This window comes from Peromyscus maniculatus, chromosome 22 (genome assembly GCF_049852395.1).
Source record: "Peromyscus maniculatus bairdii isolate BWxNUB_F1_BW_parent chromosome 22, HU_Pman_BW_mat_3.1, whole genome shotgun sequence".
In the NCBI taxonomy this organism is placed as follows: Eukaryota; Metazoa; Chordata; class Mammalia; order Rodentia; family Cricetidae; genus Peromyscus; species Peromyscus maniculatus.
In genome coordinates this window covers 56173966-56199496 of record NC_134873.1, presented here as the reverse complement: position 1 = coordinate 56199496, position 25531 = coordinate 56173966, and the positions used below count along the sequence as shown (strand labels likewise).

The 25531-nt window shown below is 55.5% G+C and overlaps 1 protein-coding gene across 3 annotated transcripts in view; it reads right to left on the bottom strand.

Annotated features, from left to right (window-relative positions):
* Positions 1-561: 561 nt before the first annotated feature.
* Positions 562-25531, bottom strand: part of Ttc7a (tetratricopeptide repeat domain 7A) — a 113974-nt gene continuing 89004 nt past the window's right edge. For all 3 annotated transcript variants that reach the window (XM_076559192.1, XM_006986488.4, XM_076559193.1), the window contains 4 exons: positions 22559-22653; positions 20658-20792; positions 13270-13472; positions 562-2482 (listed from right to left, as the gene is read on the bottom strand). In XM_076559192.1, the coding sequence (XP_076415307.1) occupies positions 2261-2482; positions 13270-13472; positions 20658-20792; positions 22559-22653 (655 nt within the window). In that variant the 3' untranslated portion in view covers positions 562-2260. The remainder of the gene's footprint in view (positions 2483-13269; positions 13473-20657; positions 20793-22558; positions 22654-25531) is intronic.

The window sequence follows — 25531 nt, the reverse complement described above, 5'->3', positions numbered from 1 at the left end:
TGGGTAAGGGCTGCCGTGCTGGGGGTGCAAGAGGCAATCCCTTGGGGTGATGATAAAATAGAGCTTCCCTGGGAACTTACATCATTCTGTGAAGATATTTGGTGCATGTTTTGTAACAGCTTACATTTGTATCATTATATAATTACTGGGGTATAATTACTTCAGATGCATTGTTATGGGCTTCTCAGCAGACAGGTCCACCTGGATGTGGCCCAATCACCCCCAGCCCTAGAGGTTACCCCAGTGGGCAGGCTTGTTTGAAGGATAGGCCACAGGCCAGGACCAGCGCTTGCCCAGCTCCCTCTGCCTCCTCCTCGCACTCCCAGGCATTGGCCCTGACCCCAGTCTCCCTGCTCACCCGACAAAGCTTTCCTCTTGGAGGTCCAGACCTTCTCGGAGGCTGGCCCTGTTCTCCTCCTCCTCCTCCTCCTCCTCCTCCTCCTCCTCCTCCTCCTCTTCCTCCTCCTCCTCCCCATCACGCTCCCTGTCCAACGCCAGCCTTCAGGGCTTCTCCTCTCCACTGTGTGCACACCAGATAAATGAACACACTGCTTCAGACAGTCCTGTTTCCCCGTCAAGGGTCTTTTATTCAATTTCCAAGGTCACTGTCAGGTACTGGGCCCTGTCCCCCATGGCCTCCAGAGAGGGAACACTTAGTCAGAAGGCATTTGGTGTTTCTCCCACTGCCAAGACTGACCATCTCTTCAAGATGTACCAATAGTATCTGCTTAGTTTTCACTCTTTTTCTAACAGAATTCCATAAAAATATAGATCTCTAGCATATATATCTATATTTATACACACACAAACACACACACACACACACATAGAGACCCTTCAACCAAGAAACCAAGGATTGAATGTCCTCCCTCTGGCCCGGGGCTGTGGCCTGGGGCCGTGAGGGGACGTGCAGTGCTAAGGCAGTACAGCATGGAGCCAGGCTCCACTGATCTTCTCCATCCAAGGAAGCTGTGGCCGGCCATGGTAAACCAGGCATCTCTCAGCCCCTTTCTATACATTTTAAAATGAGAGCAAGGTGAACCTGAGGGAGATACGAGAGTGTGGGACAGACGGAAAGGAACTCTCTGCCAGGCCTTGGGGGATGGTCTCCCAAGGGAATGTTCCAGAAGCAGAGTGGCAGGTTGACAAGCTAGCCAGGGACATCTGCCCAGCGGCCTGGACCCTGGCAAGCAAAGCACATGGGCTCCTCCACCCATCCAAGCAGAGCTCTGTGGGGATCTGGGCAGGGGAGCCTACAGGGCCAAGCTGGGGCTTTGGGTCACTCAACAAAGCCCCAGGTGAAGACTGGGCTGTGGGTGATGATGTGTATTGGGACGAGTCCTATAAATCGTCCCTTTGACATCACTCACCCGAGCGGGACCTGCACCATAGGGAAAGCCTTGAAGGAATGTGTACTCAAGGTACTAGAAACGGCTAGGTCAGAACCCTGTTTTATACCCCAAGGCCCATCCTAGAGGGTGTAAGGAAGGTCCATGGAGCTTACTGGCTGGGGCATGTTTCCAGGGAGACGGGAGTGGGTAACAATGGAAGACTTAGGGGCTGTGTTTAGGAGGCCTGGCCTGTCATGAGCCCCAAAGGCACTTAATGGCACAGAGAAAGCTCTCAGGAAACCTCCCCATGGAGGCCACGCCGGGCATCAGCAGTGCTAATTCAGTCTGAGAGGAACCTCCTGTGTCTGGGACCTCACGCGGTGGCTGTCCTGGGCTGGGCCCAAGAACAGTCTTCAAGTGTGCCCTGCCCTGAGACTGGGGAGTTCTCGAGCCCGCCACAGCTCGGTAGAGTCACTTAGATTGAAGCCAGTTTGTCTCCCAAAGGCACCAAGTAAGGCCAGGAAAAGCCTGGCCCGGCCAGAGAGCAGCTGGCAGGTTCATTTCTACAGGCCCGCCAACTCAAGATTGGTTCATCCCAAACCAGGAAATCGGGGAAGCTGAGGGTGGAGCTTGGGTCCAAACACACCTTTTATCTAAAGGGCCCCCCTCCTGCTCAGCAACATTACAATGCCAGCCTCCCGGGAGCAAGGCATTTGCTTTGGATGCAAATCTTGTCCACCCAGCTTCAGAGGGGATCTCAGGCCTAGCTGGCCCTGCAGGGGGTGGGGTGCAGAACTGGCTTCACAGCCCGTGGAAATGTTCACTAGTCATCTATTCCCTGAGGCCCCACACCTGAGTGCAGGGGTCCTCCCCTGGCCCCTGCTTGTGTCTGCTGCGTGCGCGGGACAGCCCGCAGCTGCTGCGGAGGCTCATAGCTCTCTGGGGATGATGGAGAAGGGGAGCACAGGGCTGCTGGCCTCCAGCTCCAGGGCAGTGAGAAAGCAGTCGACGGCAGCCTCGTTCTGGCCTTGGTCCTGCAGCACCTCACCCAGGCTCTGCCAGGCTTCATGGCAGGTGCTCTGTCTCTCCACAGCATCCCGCAGCACCTTCTGGGCCAGGCTCTTGTGGCCCAATTGACTCAGCATCAGACCCTGGAAAAGAAGCACAGTGCAGGGTTAACTTAGACCTGGGGCAGGGGGAGCCTAGCAACCAGGGTGAGCGCAGCAGACTTCTGGCCACCAGCCAGAGAGGCCCTAGGTCTGGCTTGGCCACAGACAAATGATCATGCCCTTTATTCATGCAAAACCTATCTGTCCTCGACCAAGCCCTGTTTCAGGCTCTGCAGGAACTGGGTTCCTTTTATCTTCAAGAGACAGGCCTTCAAGTCTAGGCCTGATTGTGAGTGGCTCCATGGGGGGAATTCTGGGCCCTCAGTTCACTCTGCAATAAATGGGGGAAAAGTTAATGAAAAAATATCACAGCATGGCTGCTTAGGATGACGCGGCTGAAATGAGCCGGCGGCGGCGGCTACAAAGCTGTCCAAGAAATCCAGCCAGGAGCACGCTGCCTGCAGCAGGGAGCGGTCCCTCACCCCAGGGGCGCTGAGAGCACAAGGCACATCTAGTCTGTGACAAAGGGGGGAAGCGTCTCTGCCTGCATCCGCATCCTGGGGACGACGGCTGGGTCCTGGGAGCCAAGCACCGGGCAGAGTCCATGCTGGCAGGTGAGGGGCGGGGGAGGGAGAGGGTCAGGGTCAGAGTTAGATGGGGCTCCGGGATGAAAGACCCTGGGTGTCCAGGTCAGGAGGCAGGAAGCGTGGTCCTGCCGTTGGGCTCCAATGACGGTTACCAGAGAACTAGAGGGAGTGTGCCAGCAGGCACAGTCACAAAGCAGGTGGGAGGTGGAGCTGGCAGCCTTGAAGTCCTCCCCTCCCCCTCCCCCCACACACTGGGGACAAGGGATGTGGTGGCGGGGGACAGGAAGACCTCGGGTTCCAGAGAGGCTGCTACGGACCACTCCACGGATCCCTTTGTCAAGCTCTGAAGGCATCCCAAGATGCTGAGAGGCGGGCCCTTTTCTTGTTCCAGAGAGTGGAGGTAAACCTCCAACTCCAACTTCCTGGGTAGGCAGGGGACCAGGGTGGGTGCGGGGAGCCGTCTTTGTGCTAGGAGCCCCCTCTCTGCAGCCCGCCCACTGACGGCCATGTACATTTTTAGCTGGATTATTTTCCTCCTCCCTAAGCTCCCTAGAGTTAGGCCTTTGGTTTCTATGGAGACGCACCAGGAAAGATGTACATGGCTGACTTCATAAAGTCCTAGGAGAGCTTGGAACATGACCAATTAGGCAAGAAAGGTGGTACTCAGGAAAAGCTGTCTCCAGAGGTGCGGGCTGCAGGTCCCGGGGCCAGAAAGTAGGGAGGCAGAACTGATTTCCCGGATGGCACCCCCCTGTGACCCTAAGCTTGGACACACCCAAGGAACTACTCAGCTCAGCAATCTCCGCCGAAGGCTGTAGAAGAGTGGGTGGGGGCAGGGCATAACCTCAGAAGGGCCCTGGAGCTGACCAGACGCGCACAGCATGCTGACTCAGGGTTGCCGGAACCAGGGGCAGTGTCTGTCTGGCCAGCGGTGCCCCAGGGCACACTGTCCTGCCCACATGGCCCAGGGCAGGACCTTGAGTAGCTCGCAGTGGAACAGGGCCCATAGGGTGGAGGAAAGGAAGGTTCTAGCTGATAGCTGGCAGACACTAAAATGAGGTACCCGAAAAGGGGAGGTCTGGAGCCTGTGAGTGCTGGCCGCAGGGAGTGACAGAGGCCGGAGGGGGCCAGCAGGGCCTACCAGAGGGGGTGTTCTGAGCTTGCTTTCTGGCACTTTCTTATACCGCAAGTTTTACTGGCAAAAAGAGTCCCAGTGGAGCTGGGAATCCCATGGATCTCCAGCTGAGCCTGGGGGTGCAAGCCTGCCATTTGGGAGGCTGAGGCAGGAGGATAACAAGTTCAAAGGCCTGCCTGGGCAGCAGAGTGAGGTCATATCAAAATAGAGAACTGGGGGTGTAGCTGAGTGGTACACCACTTGCCTAGTATGTGGGAGGCCTTAAAGTCAATCCCAGGATGACAAAGGAAAAAAAAAGAAAGGAAGGAAGGAAGGAAGAGAAAGAAAGAGAGAGAAAGAAAGAAAGCAAGAAAGGAAGAAAGGAAGGAAGGGAGGGAGGGAGGAAGGAAGAGAAAGGAAGGAAGGAAGGAAGGAAGGAAGGAAGGAAGGAAGGAAGGAAGGAAGGAAGGAAGGAAGGAAGGAAGGAAAGGAAAGGAACGGTGTTTGGGAAGGAGCCAGATGTGTCTTCAGGCTGAATACGTGTGTCTCAGTAGAGGACAAAGCCCAGGGCTCGGCAGCCAGAAGGCCTGGCTGGGTTGAATCCCAGCTCTGTCACTGACATGTACTCTGACCCCAGCAAACAGGCATCACCCTTTCCCCTATCTGAACCCTGGAGATGGGACAGTCCTTCCTCACAGGGCCATTGAGATTCCGGAAGGATGGAGTTGGAGAATCCAGACACCCGGTAGGCAGCTAGCACACAACATTCTCCAGGAGGAGACGGGGGTGTGGGGCGGGGAAGAGGCCAGCACTGTCCATGTCTGGGAGACGCCAGGATCCTCCGTGAGGGAGGCCTGCGCCGTGGATCTGGCTCATGGCCCCCTGCCCCAACATGCTGACCTTAGAGCCTGAAAGAAGACACCAGGCCAGGCCGGGGTCAGGCTAAGGCCTGGAGGCCCAGGGCCTGTAACAGGATCCGTGGCCACCTGCCCCTGACACCAGCAGCTTGTGTGTTTGGTAGCAACTCGTCACTGTTTGCTGCCCGACAGCTGGGTGGGACCCAACCACGGGAAGATGCAAGGTCTCACCTGCTGTCCCCAGCCTGGCGCTACCCCAGGGGCCATCGGCACCCTCCGGGCGGGCGGGCGGGCACTTCGCGGGCTGCGAGAACAGGTCTCCAGGGAGATGGTGGGAACACAGAACTGGCGTCTCAGTTCCATCCGCATGTCCCCATTAAGTCCCCTCTCCCTCCCTGCCTGTCCCCCATCGGCTGAGGGATCGAGTCCTGTGAAGAGGCCCTTGGCTGCTGACCCTTCTTCGCTGGGGTGCCATGACTGGACTGCCGAGTCACAGGGATTTGGTAGCCATGGACAAGTCATCTGTGAGCATGGAATACTGTAGCTGTAAGGCATACTTGGGCCAGAAACAGCCATCACCGGGGGACAGGCCTGCCTTCAAAGCCTCCAGAAGTTCCTGTCTCTAGGCCCTCTTTCCCCAGCTCTCAGGGCGGGTACCTGCCCGTATCCACGTTTCAGGGCTCTCCTCTCCCAGGAAGCCTTTCCTGAGGAGAGCAAGCCTCAAGAGACACCACCTCCAAATCACATTAGGTTACTGTGGGGCTCTCGTGCGTCTCCTCTGGCTTGTACTCCAGGAGGAGAGGGACGGTGCCATTTGCCTGCCAGCCTCTCTGCTTTAGGCAGGGCAGCAGCTGGACAGAAGCCAGGTGGGAGGGACCTGGACGCAGAGCCAAGGACACCTGGCTCTGCCTCGAGGGCTCCCTGGGCTGGACTTCAGGCCTCCGCGAGCCCCCAAAGCAGGCAGTCTGAGGGGCCTGTGCCTTGCTGAGGTCTGCTCAAGTCAGTCTGGAGACCGAGGGGGACGCGGGCATGTCCCTGTTAGGAGCCAGGCTTTCTGTGGAGCTACAGGGTAGAATTGAGGCTACAGTTTGCTGTAGAGAGGGTCTTGCTAGCCTTTTCTTATGCTCAACACTCTCTCTGTCGCACCCCACTGATCCAGTGCCCGTGGTGTTTCCTAGAGTCCAGGCCAGGCAGGTTGGGTGCGGCTTTACCGATAGTCTTTTGTGGCTATCACCTACCCTGGGAAGCAGGCCTTAGTTCTAGGCCAGCTGTGGGCCAAGCTGAGTGTTCCTCCCCACCCCTGCCCTAAAGTATTTATAGAAGCTATTTTGGGAATTTTCCTTTTGAGCTCCAGGCACATTCCTGGGATTCTGTAACAGCCTTTCCAGCTGGGAAGCTGGGAATCAGCTGGGAGGCTGCAGGAGACAGCAGGTCCCTGGAGGCCCCCCCCCCCCCCCCCCCGTGAGCCATTGCACAGGAAGTCTCCTCTTCAGGCGCGTTTGGGGAGGCTGCATGCTTCCAGGCCAGTGCTCCAGGTCTGATCAGGTGTGTCACCGTCAACCTGTCCAGCCAGACCGGGGACATACCCTTCAAATCCCACATCCCTTCCAGAACATGGTCGCTGGAGTCACAGGCCAGTTCTGCTTCCCTGTTGGAAGCCAAGGATGCAACTCTTTCCAGTTCCACGCAGTGCCCAGCGGATATGCTAACCCCAGGTCTCTTGAAGAGGCTCTTGCTGAGAAGGTACCCAGATTCACAGGGAGCCCAGCCTAGGAGTCGTCGTCTAGGGTAGCTGGTGGCTGCCGACCTTGTGTTACCAAACTCATGGCCTTTTCTTTCTCTTGTGGGTCTCCGGGGTGCAGTGCAATGGTCTAGAGACCCAGCTGGCTCCTCTGACTGGCTGGGGTTATCTGTCTTCCAAGGAGCCTCTGGGCTAAGAGGCCAAAAGCACTGCCCAGAGGCAGGTCACCTCTTGTGATGCTGTGGCTCACAGAGGACCAGGAAGCAGAAGCTTTCGAAAGCCAGGCCCACCTCCGGCCAAGGCTGGCCTTGACTCATCCTCTTAAGTCCTCAGGGGTCGAGTAGGAGGCTGAGCTTTAGTGGGGTGACCAACAGCCATTTGAGGAAAGGGTGGCTTATTGGACAAGAGGGTTAATTAGGGGGGTTGCACCCTGTGGCCACCTCCAGACCGTCTTTCCCATTCCTCTGTTGATAAAATGGATTCTGGAGCTAAATCAAGTCAACTGTGTCCAACTGTCATCCTGATCTGAACCTGTGCCCAGCCAGGCAAGCCGGGCTGGGCGGGTTGGGGGTGGGGAGGAGATTCTAAACCCTGGCCTGTCCGATGTGGGGATGGCAGTGCCTGGCACTACCACCTAGGGAGCACCCAGACCTCTTCCCTACCTCCGCTTCTGTTTGCCACCAGGAGCATGCCTCCAGGGAGAGAAGTGGAGAGGAACTCACGAAGAAACCACCTCAGCTGGGGGGCGGATGGCCAAGATGGTCCTACCGACTGAACTTGCCTGCCAGCGGGCAGCGGAAGCGTCAATCGATGGCTCCCCCGACCCCCATTCTCCACAAACGACAAGATTTCTGGTCTTCCCACTCACCCAGTTGCCTGTACTTCTCAAGCCACGCACTGCGGCTCAGCTCCGGCCGCACAGCGCTTTGGCCCCTGTGACCCAGGGTGCATGCAGCAGAGGCAGATGGGTCTGGGGGCCCTGAGGTCCGGCTGCTCTGGGTGCCATTGCTCTGTCCCTCCCTAGAGAACGCCCCCCCAAACGGCAGGGCTCCCAGCTTTACTTCTCAGCTTCTCAGGACACTCTTCCTCTGGAACGCCAGCAAACAGATGGTGCACCAGCCTGGCAGGGTGACAGCCCAGAGCGCAGGGCCGGCAGGGCCAGCAGAGAGAGCCTCCCCAAAGCCAGTCAACCACAGCGCCTCTCCAGCTACCTCAGCTCAGCCAACCGAAGAGGCTGCAAGACGAAAATCCCCTTCTTCCCTCCGCCTGGATCCTCTGGGGAGGCAGCCGCCACTCCTCGCCTTAGCTAAGGTCAGTGTGGCCTTGCACTCAGTTCATTCGGTCCCATCAATGACACACGGAGGGCCTGAGCCCTGAATACCTGTGCCCTGGCCACCTTTCTCTGGGGGACTTGGTGCAACACGCCTCCAAGCTTGGCTTAACCAGGGGCAGTTGAACACGGCCCGGGAGCTCCACTTCATAGTGACCAAGGCAGAGATGACCTCAGCCACTAGCCCCTGACCTTACACAATTAGGTATCGTCATTCTAACAGCAGCCCTGTGTGCTAGGCACAACCATGCCCATTTTACAGACAGGAACACTGAACCTCTGAAAAGGTGAAGGAACCTTGGCCAAGGTTAAACAGTGAGAAAGGCAAAGTGGACCACAAGTGCAGGTCAGGTGGACTTGAAAGCCAGGTTCAACCTCGGGCCAGCTCTCCCCGAGCCAGCTCCTAAACTGCGGTCTTAAAACGGATTCTAGCTAACCAGTGCCAGAAGCAGTCCCAAAGGGAGTTCTGACCTCTCTGTCTTAGCCTTCCACTTCCTCCTCAGCTCCCTACCGATCGTCAGTTTTCCCTGGAACTACAAAGCAATTTGTACCAAAGACCCTTACCCCACATTGATACGATATGGTCCAACAGGAGTCCACATAAAGGTATGGCTAGAGCTCAGGCTGCTTGCCACTGTGGGACCCATTCCGACTCTGCATAGCTTTCAGCTCATCTGAGCCCTAAAACATGCTTTGAAGTCACAAGTACCAAAATCATTATTCCCCGTAACATAAGGAAGAAAAAAAATCTAACCCAGCAAGCGACATAATGCCTCAGCTCTAAGTTGTGGGTGGGCAAGGCTGGCCATTTCTGGTTTGTTACCCCTAGAATCTAGTACCATTCCTCCAGGACTGGGATGGCTGGGTGGGGATGCCACACAGGCCTTTATAAGCAGAGTCCACCTCTCTGGCCTCAGAAACCAGTCCTCGGTGCCGTAGATGGGAGGCGTCAAGAGTTGTGGAAGACGTGCAAAGATGTCTCTGGGGTCACGGCCATTTCTGATCCCCCTCGTGTGGCTGCTGCGTGCCGTAAGGAGTGGATCAATGAGGGAGACTAGTAAGTCCCCCTGCTATCAAGGAGGAGAGAGCTGGGAACAGCGCTACCTCCCTGCCTTCCCAGGGCATGTGGAAGAAGAGATGGCTGCACAAGCTGCATCTCTGGGCATTAGACTGTGAGCCAAAGCTGGTATAGAAGAGTTTCCCACCGCGACTGCGGTGCCCAAGGCGGAGAGGTTCTGGGAGAGCCTGCAGCTAATCCCCAAGTGAGCAGGAAGCTGTGTCTCTGGGGTCCACCCCTGGGAAAGCAAGGCGGGTGCTACCCACAAAGCCCTTGCATGCCCATGAACACCCACTCAGGGCCGAGGGCCTCAAGTTGTCCCAGGAGCAGAGGGGCACCTTGAACTCCTTGGGCAAGCCGAGGGCGGAGGGAGTGGGGCCTCCCGAGGCGAGCTGAGTCTTTAGTGGAGCTGAAGCGCTGCAGAATGTGCTGTCCCTACACAGGCCACCTTGGCAAAAAGGCTGTTTTGAGCCAACGGCCGCTAAAGAGGAGCCGACGCAGGAAAACCTCTGCCTTCTGCCCATTTGCCCCAAAGCAAAGACATTCACAAAGCCCGCTTCCATCTCTACCAGAGGGACAAAGGTCGGTTACAGAGGTCAACACTATGTCCTTACAGGCCCCAGAACGGCACCATAGGACGTGTACAGCCGAGCTCACTCATGAGCCTCTGCCCACCATTGACTTCCCATTTGTCTTCCCCAAACCTGCTGTCCCTAGAGATTCGAGGCCCTCCTCCTGTGTCTGGCCACCTCTCTAAAACCTCGTGAATGACCGATGACCCGTTAAGGTGTCAACATAGGAACACCCCCCGGGAGGGCCCTCACTGACATGGCCAGTCCGTTGGCCATTGTCCAGGCTCCTGTGTTCCATTTTTGTTGGAGGTGTCCAGAGCTGCTGAGAGCCCGGGGTCCCTCCTGGCCTCCCTGAAGATCAGTCCTCCTCTGAGGACACTGGCAAAGGCCCTGCTTCTCTACTCACGCTCTGTGGGGCGGGCAACGTCAGGCTTCTCACGTAGATCCTTCTGCAAACACACTGAGTCCAGTGCTCCAGCTGAGGGCTTCCGGAGGGGCAGGAAGGTGGAGACTGCCTGGCAGACACTCCTTCGACCTGCCCCTGTGGTCTGATTTCCATTTGGGAACCCCTGAATGTGGCATGGGTAACCATGGATCACTGCTCTGGACTCTGCTGTGGGCACAGTAGGGTGTTTCTGTTTTTTCTCTTTTTCCTGACACGGAACTACCAAGGAAGGCAATGCCTTCTCGCCTGGTCTGGTGCAGAATCCTAACTTGTGTGGAGGGTGAAGTCAGAACCAGGAAGAGCTCCCCCATGGCCTCCAGGGAGGGTGATGATGGCGGAACAGAGCTACAGAGTATCTTAGCTGTGCAGGCTTCTGCGCCCAGTGAGCATTCCTCTCCTGGTGCTTGCCAGCCCCACCCTGTGACAGTGGGGTCAAGCCTGGCCCCCTACACAGTACCCTAGGAATATCCCCACCCCCTTCTTTCCAGACCCCAGGGAAGGGGGACTTCCCCAGGACTTCAGAAGAATTTTCCAGCCCAGGCTTGTACGTGGCTGAAACACCACAGGGAAAGACAGCCCTCCTGTCTGCACCTACTACGGGCTGAGTTTATGTAAAGGTTCAGTGGTGTTGGAATAGCTAGACTGTCTTCCCTAGGACCTGCCTTGGCAATGGCTTCATGGTGGGGAGCCAGTACCCACCCCTCTATGTTCTTTGGGTAATTCTCTAAGGCTGTATCTATTCCAGAATACACGAAATGATGTCTCTTTCATTCTCTACGGATACTGTCACAAGGAATTCTCGGTAGAAACAGCAAGCTGACAACCCACTAGAACTATTTTCCATTGTGTTATATCACATTTAAAAAGAGCCCAGGCTCCACAGATGCTCGGTGGAAAGCAGTGATATGATTGATTACTAATGTCTGTCAGTGAAGGGGGCTGGGGAAGAGTGGTCTGTACGCTGTCTTTCTTCCTTTCCCACTTCACTGCAGACTTTCATGGGCACAATCTCATTTGATTAGAAAACCACTATAGTCTGGGGACAATTATTATCCATTTACAAAAGGGGGCATTGGGAACAGGGAAGTCTCTTCTTAAGTCACCCAAGTAAACCAAGGCCAGAGCCAGGATGAGCGCCTGCCCAGATGTCCTGAGTCGCAGGCCAGAACAAGGAAGGCATTTTGGATGAGGGGAACACTCGAGATCAACATGCTAAAAGCATTCACACGTCTTTAGGAAAATATGCTTAGTAAATCTTCTCCAGGCTCGCAGTTTGCTATTCTTTATGCATATGTGTGGGAGGGCTGGCAGGAACAAAGCCTGTGGAAAGGGGATGGGCTGCCCACGCAGGAGCCGACTGCCCCTCTGCTCACTGGTAACCGAGAGTGGGCGACCTGGCTCCGACTCGCTCCAGTTTCATTAAATCAGCAAGGCACCCCAGGAGGAGAAAAAAGGGACCACTTCAGTAACATCTGCAGGGAGCGACTCTGGACAGCTATTCGGTTACCATGGAAACCCATGGTTGGCAACCGCTTCCATTTCAAGAAAATAGCTACAAACAATAATAAGCATAAATGAAAAATGGTACGCTGTTGCTTCAAAACGGTGCTTGTTAGTGGATGTTGTTGGGCTCTGGGGCTGAGACTGCAGACTGGCATTCGCGAATCACGCCAGCCCAGCCCTCCTCAATAATGAGGTTTTCTGGACATGACCCCTAGTGAGGCAAAGCTGATATCTGAAATGCAGGAGGAAAGGGGATGTGCCTTGTAGGAAAACGAACTCTAGCTAGCGGGGCTGACCACAGGACGGGAGGGAGCCATGGGAAGGAACAGGGCTGTGTGACGCTGTGGCCTGTGATTTCTTTATCTGGGGCTCAAAATGCAAACGGCCGAAGGAGAAACCATGGCGGCAGGACGAGGGCTGGGCAGGAAAACAGGCTTGGCTCTGTTTTCAGGGACTGCTGGGGTTAGAAAGGATATAAAGATGCTTTGGTCCAGCCTTTCCTCCATTCTCCCAAGTGATTTCTGAGTATACACCCACACTCTTTAAACCCAGTTTGAAAACCAACTCCTATGGCCTCTTGTCGGGGCTAAGTTCCCCTCTGGCATTGGAAACCCTCTGACCTCACCCTATTCCCATCCTTGTGATCTCCACGTGCCAGATGTCAGGGACACTGCAACAGCCACTCTCAAGGTGAGGGGGCATCCCATTGGAACCCAGACCTCAACAGGACCTCGCTCACTGTGGGCTCCGAAATGGTCCTTCAGAGACCACCTGTGCCTCAGCAGGTGGGCTTACTTCATACCACTCCATCTGTCCTGATCTCCGTTCTCCGGAAGCAGCTACGGAGAGCAGGGGGCAAAGGTCATCTGTAGAGTCTTACTCTACCAGAGTAAGAAAAACACAGTGATGTTTCCTGGACCCTAGACCCTTCACCGGATGGATAAGCAAAATTAAGGTTCAGAGGTGGTGACTCACCTACCCATGATCACCCAAGGCGGAAGGTAGCTGGGACAGGACAAGCTCTTCTCAGCTACCGAACCTCTCCACCCATGGGTGTGGATGTATCACTGTGCCCTTGGTACCCAAGTCCTGAATCCATGTTCTAGAACTAGCGTCTGGTAGACTCTTACAACCCCGGGGCCATTCTCAGTGTCCACTCATGCCAGACCTGACATGGCTCACCCTTGAGAACCCTGAGTCCTCCAAGGACACAGAGCTCCCATGGAATGAATGGAAGAGGCAGCCCAATGTCTGGGGAAGAGTCTGAGGACCCTCATACAAGGCATGTTGGGAAATGCCTCAAGTCTGGGGTAGCTCCCAGGATAAGGCTCTAACAAGTGGCCATGGAATCTTGGGGTATAGATCACACATTTAGAATTTCACAGCAATATGGAAGCCACACACACACAAAAAAATGCCAACCAACCCTTCTGGATTTTTTTCCCATCAATGTAGACTCTGGTGGGCGGGAAACAGCTCACCCCTGTAAGACACATACAGACGCCCCTCACAGCAGAGCTTGCAGGAAGCCTAGAGATGCCGGCAGTGGCGGCGGCAAGCAAGGTGCTGGTGTGAAGGGCGAAGAGATGGGAAAGGAGGTGGTGGGAGGGGAGGGGGACTCACCAGGCTGTGCATGATGCGCACGCCGTCCGGGTTCACGGTGAGCGCTTCTTTGTACAGCTGCTTGGCCTCTTCCAAGTTGCCCTTCACCTCAGCCAGCCGGCCTCGCATGTAGAGCACTGAGTGGGAGGTGGGGAAGAGGCCAGCAGCCTCCTGGATGCAGAAACCCGCTTCCTTGAGGTGTCTCTGCTCCATGAACAGCTCAGCTGTGAAGACAGAGGGGCCGAGGGAAGTGTGAGGGGTGGGTGGGTAAGTCAGAGGCAGTGGCCCCAGCCCACATCCCTGAGCCAAGAAAGGCATAGCACAAGGCTACCTTGCTGGGAAGAATAAGGAAGCCACTGAGTACCAGGTTCTAAGTGCCTACTCTGTCAGTCACCATGCTGGGTACGAGCTGCCTCGGCCAGTGCCACACAGACCCTGGAGAAAGCGCTTTCACCACCCCACTTTAGAAACCCACAGCGGCATAGAGAGAGAAACTGATCGAGGCAGGGTTGGTGCCAGGCCGTCTGACTTTAGACCCACCCGGAAGCGGGGAATAGCGTGGCCCGGGGTTGAATGTCTGATTGCGTGTCTTTGACACGCTTCGGTGTCTGTCCACTGCCTTTGCCCACTGCTTCTGTGGGCGGATGACAGGATGGGGACAGACCTGGTGACTCTCCCGGAGGGGAGGCCTCTCCGTCCAAGCAGATTGGCCGAGGGACTTGCTAGGCCCTGGCATGCTCAGGATGAGGTGGGAGTGTGCTCGGAGGCCTGGAGGGTACCAAGTCCTGTGAAGGATGGGGGCAGCGAGATCTGGGGCCTCTGAGGAGGCACACAAGGCTCAAACCAAGTGGCACAGTGACATGCTACCACCCGTACTTAAGGAGGCCAACTGGGGGCAAGCCCCAGCTTCCCTTACAGGTAGTCTTGGAGGGAGGCACGCAATTAGGATCTTCACTATAAACAGTTAAGCTGAGGTGGCGGTGGCGCAGCCCCTCTTAGAAAGGCCAAAGGCTGGACTGGCCTCCCCTCCCCCCGAGCCTGTCTCCAACTCTGTCACACACACACACACACACACACACACACACACACACACACGCACACGCACACGCGTGCACACACACATACACGCGCGCACACGCACACGCACCCCTTGCGGCCAGCAGGCAGCATCCGCTAGCTCCTCATGCAGATCTAGGGGAAGAGGTGCCGATTCTCCCATCTCCAGGCAGCCCACAGAACTGCGCATTTCAGCCCCGCACGGCACAGGCATTCGCCGCCCACCACCGACGCTTTTAGCAACGCGGCCGCCGCCGCCGCCGCCGCGGCTCGCTGGCCCACTCTGCCTTTCTCTCCGAGCAGCTCCCCGGGCTGGGGCTGGGGCTCGGCTGCCCCCTCCCGGAGCTGGTGCCCATACGGAAGTCACAGGAGGATGGCAACGCAGATGGGGAGCGCGGGAGGCCAGGGGAGTCTGGCTTGCGGCTCAGCCAAGAGCTTTTCCCAGCGCAGGGCTGAATGCTGAGGTCACACCAGTTCAGAGCACGTCTCGGGTGGGGCAGGTCACAGGCGTGCGTCCCCAGTGGGAACTCCCAGGGAGAGGTGGGCAGACCTGACTCGGGCGTCCCTTCTGCCCGCCAGGAAGGCAGCCTAAGAACCGTAGTAGACATCAGTAGGGGTTCCTAGGCAGGAAGGCCACCTAAAGTTCACTGTGTAATCCAATCAGCTTGCCTCATCCCAAAATATGACGGAGAGCGTTTGGAACACTTTTTTTTTTCTTCTAATGTGGTAAGAAGCTGGGATAATCAGAGGAGGCAAACTCTCATGCTGTGGTTACAGGGACAGGTAGACATCCAAGGCTCCTCTCCTTAGAGGCAGAGTGACACCAGGAGATGGGGGCTTGGAGCCAGGACCTCCCAGGGCGGGGCTGGCCAGTGGTCAGCGATCCATCGGGCTGTCTCCCTATCGGCTCCCCTTTCCTGCTCTCCAGCCAAGCTGTTCCCGGGGCCTTTGCACAGGCTGTATTCCTAACCGAGTATAGACTACGCAAGTATACTGAACACCGACTGCACGTCCAGTCCACCCGTAGGGAAAGACGTGGTAGTGGCAACTGAGCCACCAGAACACTTGAGGGGTCCAGGACAGTGACATGACAGGACACATTTCGGGGTGTTACAGGGCCAGGGCGGGCCAGGGCGGTGCCACTGTGGTGTGGCCGGGGAGGTGTGGCTCACATTTGAGCAGGTAGAGAGAGAGAAGGGAGAGGCCAACCTGCAGGCAGGCTCCACTGTGGCGGAACCCCCAGGGGACAGTGGAGAGAGAGGTGCCGGGTGAGGCTTGGTGCAGGGCGGATGCGCGCGCGCGCGCACACACACACACACACACACACACACACACACACACACACCAGCACCTGTGGGGGATTTCTCTGTGGATAGGAGCCCTGAGGATCCAGGGTCATACTCTTAACGCCTAGATTTCACTAAGATTTCACTGGGCCCACTTGGCTCCGCCATGGCTCATTAAGCTGTTTACAACTTGCTGCCCTGTGCCTCCAAGGCCCCCAGGAGACTATCCCTAGTCCCAGCCTTGGGTACTCCTCATATCAACAGATTTCAATTAGTGCTGGGGGGCCCCGGGGGCGTTCTGAGGCCCTGGACCCAGGCGAGAAGCCACACACCAAGGACCACTCCCCGAGAAGTAAGTGGGCCACTCTGCTCTCCGAAGGGTCTCTCTATCACTTAGGCAGGAAGCCAGGCGACGAGTCAGAGAGGCAGGTCTCCTGAGGGCTCTGGCCGCGCTGTGAACAGCCCCTCACACACAGGTCCAGCCTCCTTGGCAAGGCCTCGGACTTGAAACCAGCCGCACAGGTTCCGGGGGCTTCGATGGACCATGTCTTCCTACCCTCCGTCCTCTGGGCAGGTGCCCTCCTCCGAAACTGCTTGCTGTTTTACCAAACATGGTGCTCTTAGCCAGCCGGCCAGCCAGCCGAGACTGCAGCAGGAGCCTGGTGGCATGGTGCCCACCACTGCCTGGATCCTCTTCCTCCTGGCTGTCAGGCTCACCATGCCCACACCCGTGTGCTCCCCCGGCCAGGGCTGGGTTAGTGCTCATTGCTCCGAGCTTAGCCTTATCGAGGGCAGCTAGCAAACCTTTGTTCTTCCCTGAGTGCCAGAGCTCATCCCTCCCCCAGCTCTCTTTCTTTCTTCCTCTCTTCTTTGCTCGGGTCTCATTATCCTCCCTGCCGCGGGCTCTGCCTCCTCTTCAGTCTGGTTCTGGTTCTCTTCCTCTTGGCTCCCGGTTCCCTCGCTACCCTCCACAGGGTACAAATGGAAAACATCTGCTCCCCGGAGCTTTGCAAGCGGCCCTTTTATTGTTCTTCTCCGAGACATCCTGGTCTAACCCTGCACCCAGGGCTGGTTCCCACAGCCCTGCCCCTCCTGCCAAAACCAGGGCTCCAGGCCCCAGGCTGGGGGCTAAGTTCTCTCTCTAAGGCCCATTTCCACACTCTTGTGCAACAAGCGGGTGTGTGTGTGTCGGGGGGGGGGGGTCTTGTCCCCAGGCTGTTCCTACGCTGAGAAGCAGGGGGCCCTTCCAGGATCTCGGGGCCTTCCCAGGTGAGAACCTGCCAAGACCTCAGAAAAAGGAGGGAGACGTGCAGGGCCTGGGGCAGGAAAGAACCAGACACAGCTCTAAAACAGTGCTTCTCAACCCGTGGGCCATGACCCCGGCGGGTCCAATGACCCTTTCACAGGGGTCGCATATCAGACATTTCATCACGTTCATAACAGTAGCAAAATCACAGTTATGAAGTAGCAATGAAATCATTGTATGGTTGGGGGTCACCACAACATGACGGACTGTATTAAAGGGTCGCAGCATCAGGAAGGTTGAGAACCACTGCTCTAAAAAGCAATCTCCCCTGCCTGGCCTTGACCTCCACAGTGAGGACATTTTTATCCATCTCACAGGAGGTAAGCATGGCTCCCCCGTGAAGCAGGCCCTCAGGAGATATGGATGCTCAGAATAAAGGTAGAGAGCATAGGGATGTGGGTAGAGAAAGGTCAGAGGGTCACGGAGACTCCACAGAAGAGCATGGCCCTCCAGCACTGAGTCCCAGAGAGCATGGTTGAGGTGCGTGCAGTCAGGGCCCAGGACCTCACTCGTCCACACTGGGGGGGGGGGGGGTTGGAGAGAGGGGGGGCAAGCAGGGTAGGAGCCAGGGAAGACAGAATGAAGAATGACGGCAAGGGCGAAGAAGGATGAGGGGAGGGCAGGCTAAAGCCAGGGGGCTTGTGCGGCCCTTTTCTACAACATGCTGTCAGCCTGGCTCTGCCCTGAAAGGCAGGGTCCCTCCTCGGAGCTCCGTGTGACCTTCTAGCAAACTTCAATTCAGACACACACACACACACACACCCGGGGTGGCTTCCACTTGCAGGGTGAGGCCCCTAAAGCTCTCAGGTAACATGAGTGACTGGGACTGGAGACCAGGTCAGCTTCCTGCAAATGCAGAGAGAGCCTAGAGCTGTCCAGGAGTCCTTGGGCCTCCAGGGCAGGGGAGTCTCTGTGTCCACTGTCCACACCCCTTCTCTCTGGTACACCATATGATGACAGAGATGCCACCAGGAGTGAGAAGAAGGGGTGTATGTATGTGTGTGTGTTATGGAAAGGACCTCTCCACACTGAAGATTCCGGAACACACACATGGGTCTGGTAGCAGCATCCCCATTCTCACAGACCCACTGCCCAGGAAGCAAGACCTCCCCCTGACAGCTAGCCTCAGAGCAAATCCTCCTCAAAGCTGGGGGGCTTGAGGGAGTGGAAGGAGAGCGTAAGTGTGGGAGAGAAAGCATAACTTTCCCAGCTAGAGTGGTTTCACGGTGGAACTTACTGACCAGACTCGGCAGCGGTTTATCCCAAACCAAACTCGGGATGAGCTGGTTCAGAAGTGATAAAGGGTCGTTTTTCTTCTCTGTACATTCACGGGATCTATTAGCATTAGTGTGTGCAGGGGTGGGGTTGGGTTGAGGGGGGGATGCTGACCTTTATATGCTTAGCCTGGGTCAGGTAGGGCAGTTTGGGGATGAGGTGTGGCCTTGGTGACCTGGTCCTGTCAGCTTTGCCTCCAACAGGTACTCAGTACATGCTGGTAAACATGGCGGCCCAGGGACAGAGGATGCAAATGGGTCCCAACATGCTCGTGATGAGGGACCTAGGACACATTCTCTCTCTCCCTTCTCGGCCATGGGAGCTGTACATCCGTCTATTTCCTGCTTCCAGAAGGACAGATCTCATGATGTATAGTGAGGCATAGGGACATGCAGAATAATGCCAGAGTCCTTTGCAGCTGGGGACAGTCAGAGAATGGAGCCCCAGCCAATGAATCATGAGATGAGGGGATGCATGCACATTCTATGGTCTGTCCTTTTGGGAAGAGGGAGGGTACTTCCCCCTCCATGTTTATCTTCTGCCTCAGAATGTGAGGGTTGCAAGGAGCCACTGTGAACTACAGGGACGTGAGCAATGCCCTAGAGATGGCAGAGTGTCACCCGAGGCTGTCGTTTCCGTATGGGTGAAACAGGCTTCTCCCTTGTATGAGACAGTTTCGGATCTGCGACCACGCCCGATTTGTCCGCTGTGACTTATGCTCTTCCCTGTGTCCAGAGGCTGCTCTCAGATTTCTCTGTGCAGTGACATCCAGGATAATGTCCAAAGCAGAAAGGCTAACGTGTGGCTTACTGAAGGGTGGATGTTTACGGTGTCACGCCCAAATTTTGCTCCAGGTTTCGAAAAGCCTCCCCCTTTCCTTGGAGTTACTGCTGGCGCACGCCACTACCCCAGCATAAGGCGATGCGTCTGAGAAACCCAAGGTGCATTCAGACACATCCCAAGTGCAAATCCAAGACACTTCAGGAAAACAAAAGGCCTGGAGAGCTACCGGCAGGGGCTCGCGGGTGCAGCCCTTGAAGTTCCCACGACCACGGTGAGCTCCAGCGTGGGCTCTGTTACACCTGCCTCTCCGCAGCTCCCTGAAGGGAGCAGAAGCATCACAGTCTTTCACGCCTTTACACTCCTTCACCATTCCCTTTACTCTGCAGCTCCCACCCGCTGCTCCCAGCATCCTAAGGGATCCTGAGATGCGAAGTGGGGCACGATTTGCATCATTACTACCGTGATTGTCTAGGCTTCCTGTGAATCCCCTCCATATCCAGAGTCCACGACAGGATGCATACTAATGTGTCCATATGTGGAAAGAGGCCACGGGGAGTAGCCTTGGGTTCTCCTTAATGAGCATTCTAACTCTTGCCAGCACCGCCTATCCAGGGGACTGGTTATCTACTTCCTATTGCTTTCTCTTCCGTCCCCCTCCTTGGGGATCATAGCCCACTCCAGTGAGAACAGGAGGGAGGGTGAGACCAGCCAGGGGAACAGGGCCCCAGGGCCCCAGGCTTTGGCAGTTTCAGAACAAAGGCAGGGTGGCCAGGTGTAGGTTCAGATCTCCTCTCCTCTTCCTCGACTCTGCCGGAGACATTTAATTCTACTGTTCACTCCTCTTCTTGATTTTTCTTTCCTCTTGTAATCCACCACACCAAGGGCAGGTTAAGTTGCCAGACACTTTCCAGCGAGTCACTTCTTGGCATTTCTGAGCCAAGCACACAGTCTGGGGGGTGCCTCACGGCCTCTGGCCCACCATGAACCCCAAAGGCGGCTCCAGAAGCCACGTGCTAGCTGCGGAGCACCCACTACGTGACATAGAAAGTACTTTTGCCTGTGAGTCATTTCAGACCAGGGCTAGCCGGTTGTCAGCCAGCACGCACGCACGGGACTCTAATCTGGGCAACTCCAGCCAGGGCTTCCGGAAACCTATCCTGCTAGCACTCATTTGCCTGTAGGAACAGTGCTGGCTGGGGATCAAAAGGTATGTCACCTGGACAGCCATCTCCATGTCATTCGCCCTCTGGACTATTTATCCTAGCAGCCTCGCCTGACCTCAAACCTCTCATATTATTGCCACCACGAACCTCTCAGGTTAGGGAGGCAGGCATTCTCCCCACTGGGCAAAGAAGAGAACCCCCAGCCAGCCAGCCAGCCAGCCAGGACAAGCAGAAACCTCAGGGAAAGGGAAGTAAGTGGTCTTGTTCTTCTGGAACATGCCTCTCCTGGGGCACCAAGACAAGATCCCAGTATCGGAGTTCTGAGTGCAAACATTCTCTGAGGCTAGGATGGGGGGACTTGAAGAGGGGAGGGAGGAGAGAAAGTGAGTTTGGAAATAGAACTACAGAACTCAAGAGTATAAGTCTATGTAAGCTTCTTCAGAAATCTCTACCTCCCCACCCTCATCCTCAAGGACAGGGTCTGGGCGTCTGTCTGGTGGCTTCAGCCATACAGATGAGCATGGATCAGGGGACACTCACCAGCCTGGAGCCAGATCTGTTCCAGTGTGGTCCACAGCTGCATGGGGCCCTGCTTTAGGACTGAGGTTGTTATGGTCAGCTCCGACATGGCCTCCTCCAGCCTCGAGGCTGCGATAGATGATGCCCGCCGAGAGCCTGCAGAGCAAGAAGGCATAGGGCTGAGCAAAGTCAGGGTACCACATGCCCCTGCCTAGAGGTACCCTTGCAGGGTACCACATTGACTGCCTAGAGCAGTCAATGCCCAGCACTACACGGCAGTCAGGGCATCCCGGGCAGCTGCCAAGAAACCAGCTCACGGACCCTCGGAGGGTCTGCTGTCCACCCCTCTCCACAGAGGGGCAGGTGTGCTTTTTAAGGGGTAATTTGGCAAAAATTCCACTGAGGATTTATCCCCAGGGAAAATAATCATAAACATTAGCAAAGATGCTCATTTGACTCCTGCCTTTAATACGGGAAAGAGAAAATTACCCAAATGTTCAACAATAGGAGCTGATTAAAAGGAAGTGAAAGTGTAGTCACACAAGGCCCTGAAGACATGCTTGTGCGGCACTGATACGTAAAGGTAGTCACATTATTCAGGTGAATGGAGAAAAGCACAAGCACATTACAACAACTAAATATGAGTGTGTGTGGAAGGAATCCCCTTCCTTAGGTGGTGAATGGAGGGGTGATTTTTTCCTTTCTTTTGTGATTTTGACTTTCTGTTTTCACAGTACACACGGTTTCACAGATGTTGAGACCCCACACATTTGAAGCTGGGAAGCAAAAGATCCTTGGACAATAGCTCACAGGTAACCTATGCCCTCAGAGAACCTCTCTTGCTGGGGTTATGGGCCGTGTGGGCCCTGCTCAGGATACATAAGCTGTTGACATTTGAAATTCCCATGCAGGTGAACCACGAACGCTTTCTCTTTCTCAGAGACAATAACCGCTCCAATAAACTCAGGAGGCCTCAGGACAAACCACAGGCGGCCAGTTTATGAGACAAGAACATGGGGAGCCCTGACAACTGGACGCAATTCTTCTCTCTTTAATTACAAGAGGTCCCCCCTCCCCACCACACACACACACACACACACACACACACACACAGCATGCCCTTCCTTGGAGAAGGTGGTTTCCCGAGCAGCCAAGCAGCCTCACAGTGTGTCTCTGGAGTCAAGTGCTGGGTTTGGCTAGTGAAATCCACTCCATCTCTAACAACAAAGCATGGCTTAGCCCACGTCACCAAAGTGGGTGGGTAGGGGGAGAGGGAATAAGAGCAGTTTTTCCAAGTCCAACCCCACCCACACTTCCATCCTGCGGCTAATTTCTCTCGTGTCCTCGAGGAAGGTTTCTACTTGAAGCACGTCCTCGGTTTAAAGATGTACATTTATAATTCCTCATCTTATTTGAATTTTATGAGCCCTGGGTTTTGGGATAAGTTTTCCAGTAAAGAGTCCAGTTTGAGGGGCTGGAGAGATGGCTCAATGGTTAAGGGCCCTGACTGCTCTTATTGAGAACCTGGGTTCAGTTCCCAGCACCACATGGTGATTCACAGTTGTCTGTAACTCCGGTTCCAGGGGATCCAACACCCACACACAGACATACGTGCAGGCAAGACACCAATGCACATAAAATACAAATAATTTTAAGAGTCAGCCTTGAGTTTCGAGCGGGAACGAACTCAGCCCCTTCCTTTCTGTTCGACCCCGGGGTCAGACCCTGGGCAGACACTGGCCAACGGCTTTGCTCTGAGGGGCAGCAGTCTCTGCCCAGGCCAGCTTTCTGTCCCATTCTCCTCCCGCTTCGCTCTGCTTAGGAGGTACGGACCTCCTTCTGCTGCCCCCAAAGGGTGGCCACCACCCCTCTGTGGGCCAATTGCCGGCCCCACCCAGAGCCAAGCTCAATCCCGATCTTACCGGAATCTGCGTCATGGGCGTCCGGCAGAGTCAGGTGAATGCCATTCTGTTTCTTCACCGCGAGGCCTTCGAAGCTGCCATCCCTCTCCAGGCCTCTGGAAGGCAAAGGAGAGCAGGACTCCATGATGCAGAGGACCGGCACCCTCAGGGCCAGCAGGGAGCATGAGGGAACCCCATTTCAGCAGGCTAAGAGTCCAAGCTCAAGAAAGAGAGCAAATCCAGAATGGCTGGAAAGGATAGAGACAAACAGGACAGACAGACAGACAGACAGACCAGCATGGGCGGACATAGAAACACCACAGCATCCATGCCCTCTTTGAAGGTGAGGCCTCTACCTCCAGGCACAGGGACTGTTTGTTGGCTGGCTCCCATCTAAGGACAGTCTGGGTGAAGGGCCAGTGGCCACACTCTACAGTGGAACCCCCAGACTGGCAGGCAGCCCCAAAGGAGCTCGGATTAGGGAGGACGAGTGGCAGACAAGCAAATGTGGGGGTCTCATTTTGTTTTCCATCCATCTCTCTAAGTCCCTGCATCTCCCACCCCACTGGGGGGAGGGGCTTTCATTTTCTCAGAGTGGGAGGTGGGAGGGGCCAGGAAGGAACCTTTGCTCAAAAAGGCAGCAGCTGTTGCACACTCCAGGGCAGCCCCTTCCCATGGCCGAGGAAGCCATGGCACTTGGCATGGGTTGGGGAAACTCAGGAGAGCCACCACAGGAAAGGTGCCAGGGGGTGTCTTCCCGTTGGAGGTACACGAAGATGTTGGCTCCATAGATGATGGTGTCACAGTCCAGGGCATCTTTGTTTTCCTAACTCGAGTTTACACTGGCCGTGACTTGGTTTGTAGATGCTCAGCCATCTTAAGTGGACTTCAAAGAAAACCATCTCTCCAAACAGAGCAGATCAGGGATGGTTCCTTTCCTTCCCCACTGTGGTGGTCTGAATAAGAATGGCCCCCCTTGGGCTCTTATAATTGAACGCTAGTCACCAGGGAGGGGCACTATTTGAAAGAATTAGAAGGATTAGGAGGCGTGGCTTTGTTGGAATGTGTCACTGGGGGAGGGCTTTGAGGTTTCAAGCCCAGTAAGTCAGTCAGTCTGTCTGTTTCTGCCTCTCTCTCTTTCTCTGCTTGCAGGTCAGGATGTAGCTCTCAGCTACTGCTCCAGCACCATGCCTGCCTGCACGCATGCTCCCATGCTAAGATGATAATAGACTAAGCCTCTGAAACTGTAAGCAAGCCCCCAACTAAATGCTTTTTCTCTTAGAAGGTTGCCTTGGTCATGGTGTCCCTTCATAGCAATAGAGCAGTGACCAAGACTTTTTCCCCCCCCTAATTCCAGAAGCACCTGAGTGGGGAGTCAATGAGGTCCTACTCTTTCTCGCCTACCTGACTTTTCCCATGGTCCTTCCCTTTTGAAACGGAGCATGCTGTGCATCTTCAAGGCTACTGACCCACACCTGCAGAGGAGCCTAGGTTAGGGCTCACTTCCATGCAGGTGCCCTCAAAGCTTTTCTCTTTTCCCAGGAGAGATCCTCCGCCCAGGCACTGGAACAGCCCCTCTTGGGAGACTGTGCTGCACAGTTTAAGGGTAACATTGCCACATGTTACTCTGAAGGACCCTGTACCAGGTGGGGGATGGGCCGAACTAAGCAAGTCACCAAGACTGTTATGGACAGGGCAGAGTGGCGGCTGGGTGGCTGGAGCTCCGTGAAGCAGGGACTAGGGATGATGAGAACATCGGGCTAGCAGTGTGGTTTGAGCAGAATATAGGGGTGCCGACTGGCTAGGTTCATGGTAGGTCGGTCAGACCCTCCCGCTATGGATTTTGGTCTTAGTTTATGATTGCCCAAAATTAGATTTTACAAGCAGTGGTTTCTGGCTCTAGGTTTCAAAGAAAAACCCTTCCTGTCTCCTGAGGCAGCCAGGAGGGACTGGATCCAGACTTGTGGGCCCAAGCAGTGACCTGGCTGAGTTCTTCTGTGTGCTGGGGTGAGAGAGTTGTGGTGGTTTCCTGAAGAGGTAGTCTGCACTATGAGCTCTACCAGCCTCGCAGGACAGAATGGAATATGTGTGTGGTGACTTGGAACATCAGGGTAAGCTCAACTGTCCCTGCCCCTGTGAGAACACCTGGCAGCCCCACAGCCTGCTGCTGAGTCAAAGCTACCACTCTGTGGGGCCTTGTCTAGACTGGCCCCATGTACAGCCTACCCGCCAGCCAGATAAGGAGCAGCTAGCTCCAGGGCAACTCCTGTGGAAACCGAGCCAGGCTGGGAACCTGCTCCAGCAAAAGACATTTGAACGCAAATCCATCCAGATCAGAGAATGGTCCTTGGGCTTACAGGGCCCATCGCTGGGGAGTGTTTCTACTCCTTGTGTGAAAAATCCATCACCCACAGCTTTCTGAAAGTTTCTACCCATAGTTCTGGCCTGCTTTCGAATCTTCCAGGCCTGGTAGCCTGCAAAGGGAGGGCTGACTCTGAGTTTTTTTTACCCCATCCTATTTCCTTGGGTCTCCTCTGATTTCACTAGGAGAGAGGTTCCTTCCTCTAAGGAGAACTGAGGCCTTCTAGGTTCCCAGAGTGCCTGTGCATATGCTCCATGGTCTGGGATTCAGGGTTCGCTTCCCAGTATTGTCACTTCCCAGGCAAGTGACTGGTAAATTAGACAAAGGCTCAAGTCTCAGTCTCTGCTAATGCAGAAGACGTAAGTGGCTGATGGATCACAAAAAGGAAGAAGCCCAGGACCTGACTCAGGAGCTCAAGGATGACTTTTCCACCACCCTGAGCTCTGTCTTCTAACCAGGTCTTCGTGTGTGGTATAGGAGACTGTCAAGGGATGAAAACTGAGCCATGAATCTAAACATCCCTAGACACCGAGTTCCACATCTCCATCCAAACCAACCACCACATTCTGCAGGGACTGTGGCCTTTGAGACAACTGTTAGCCTGGCAGCTACCCCCTGTCAACTCTGCCCTC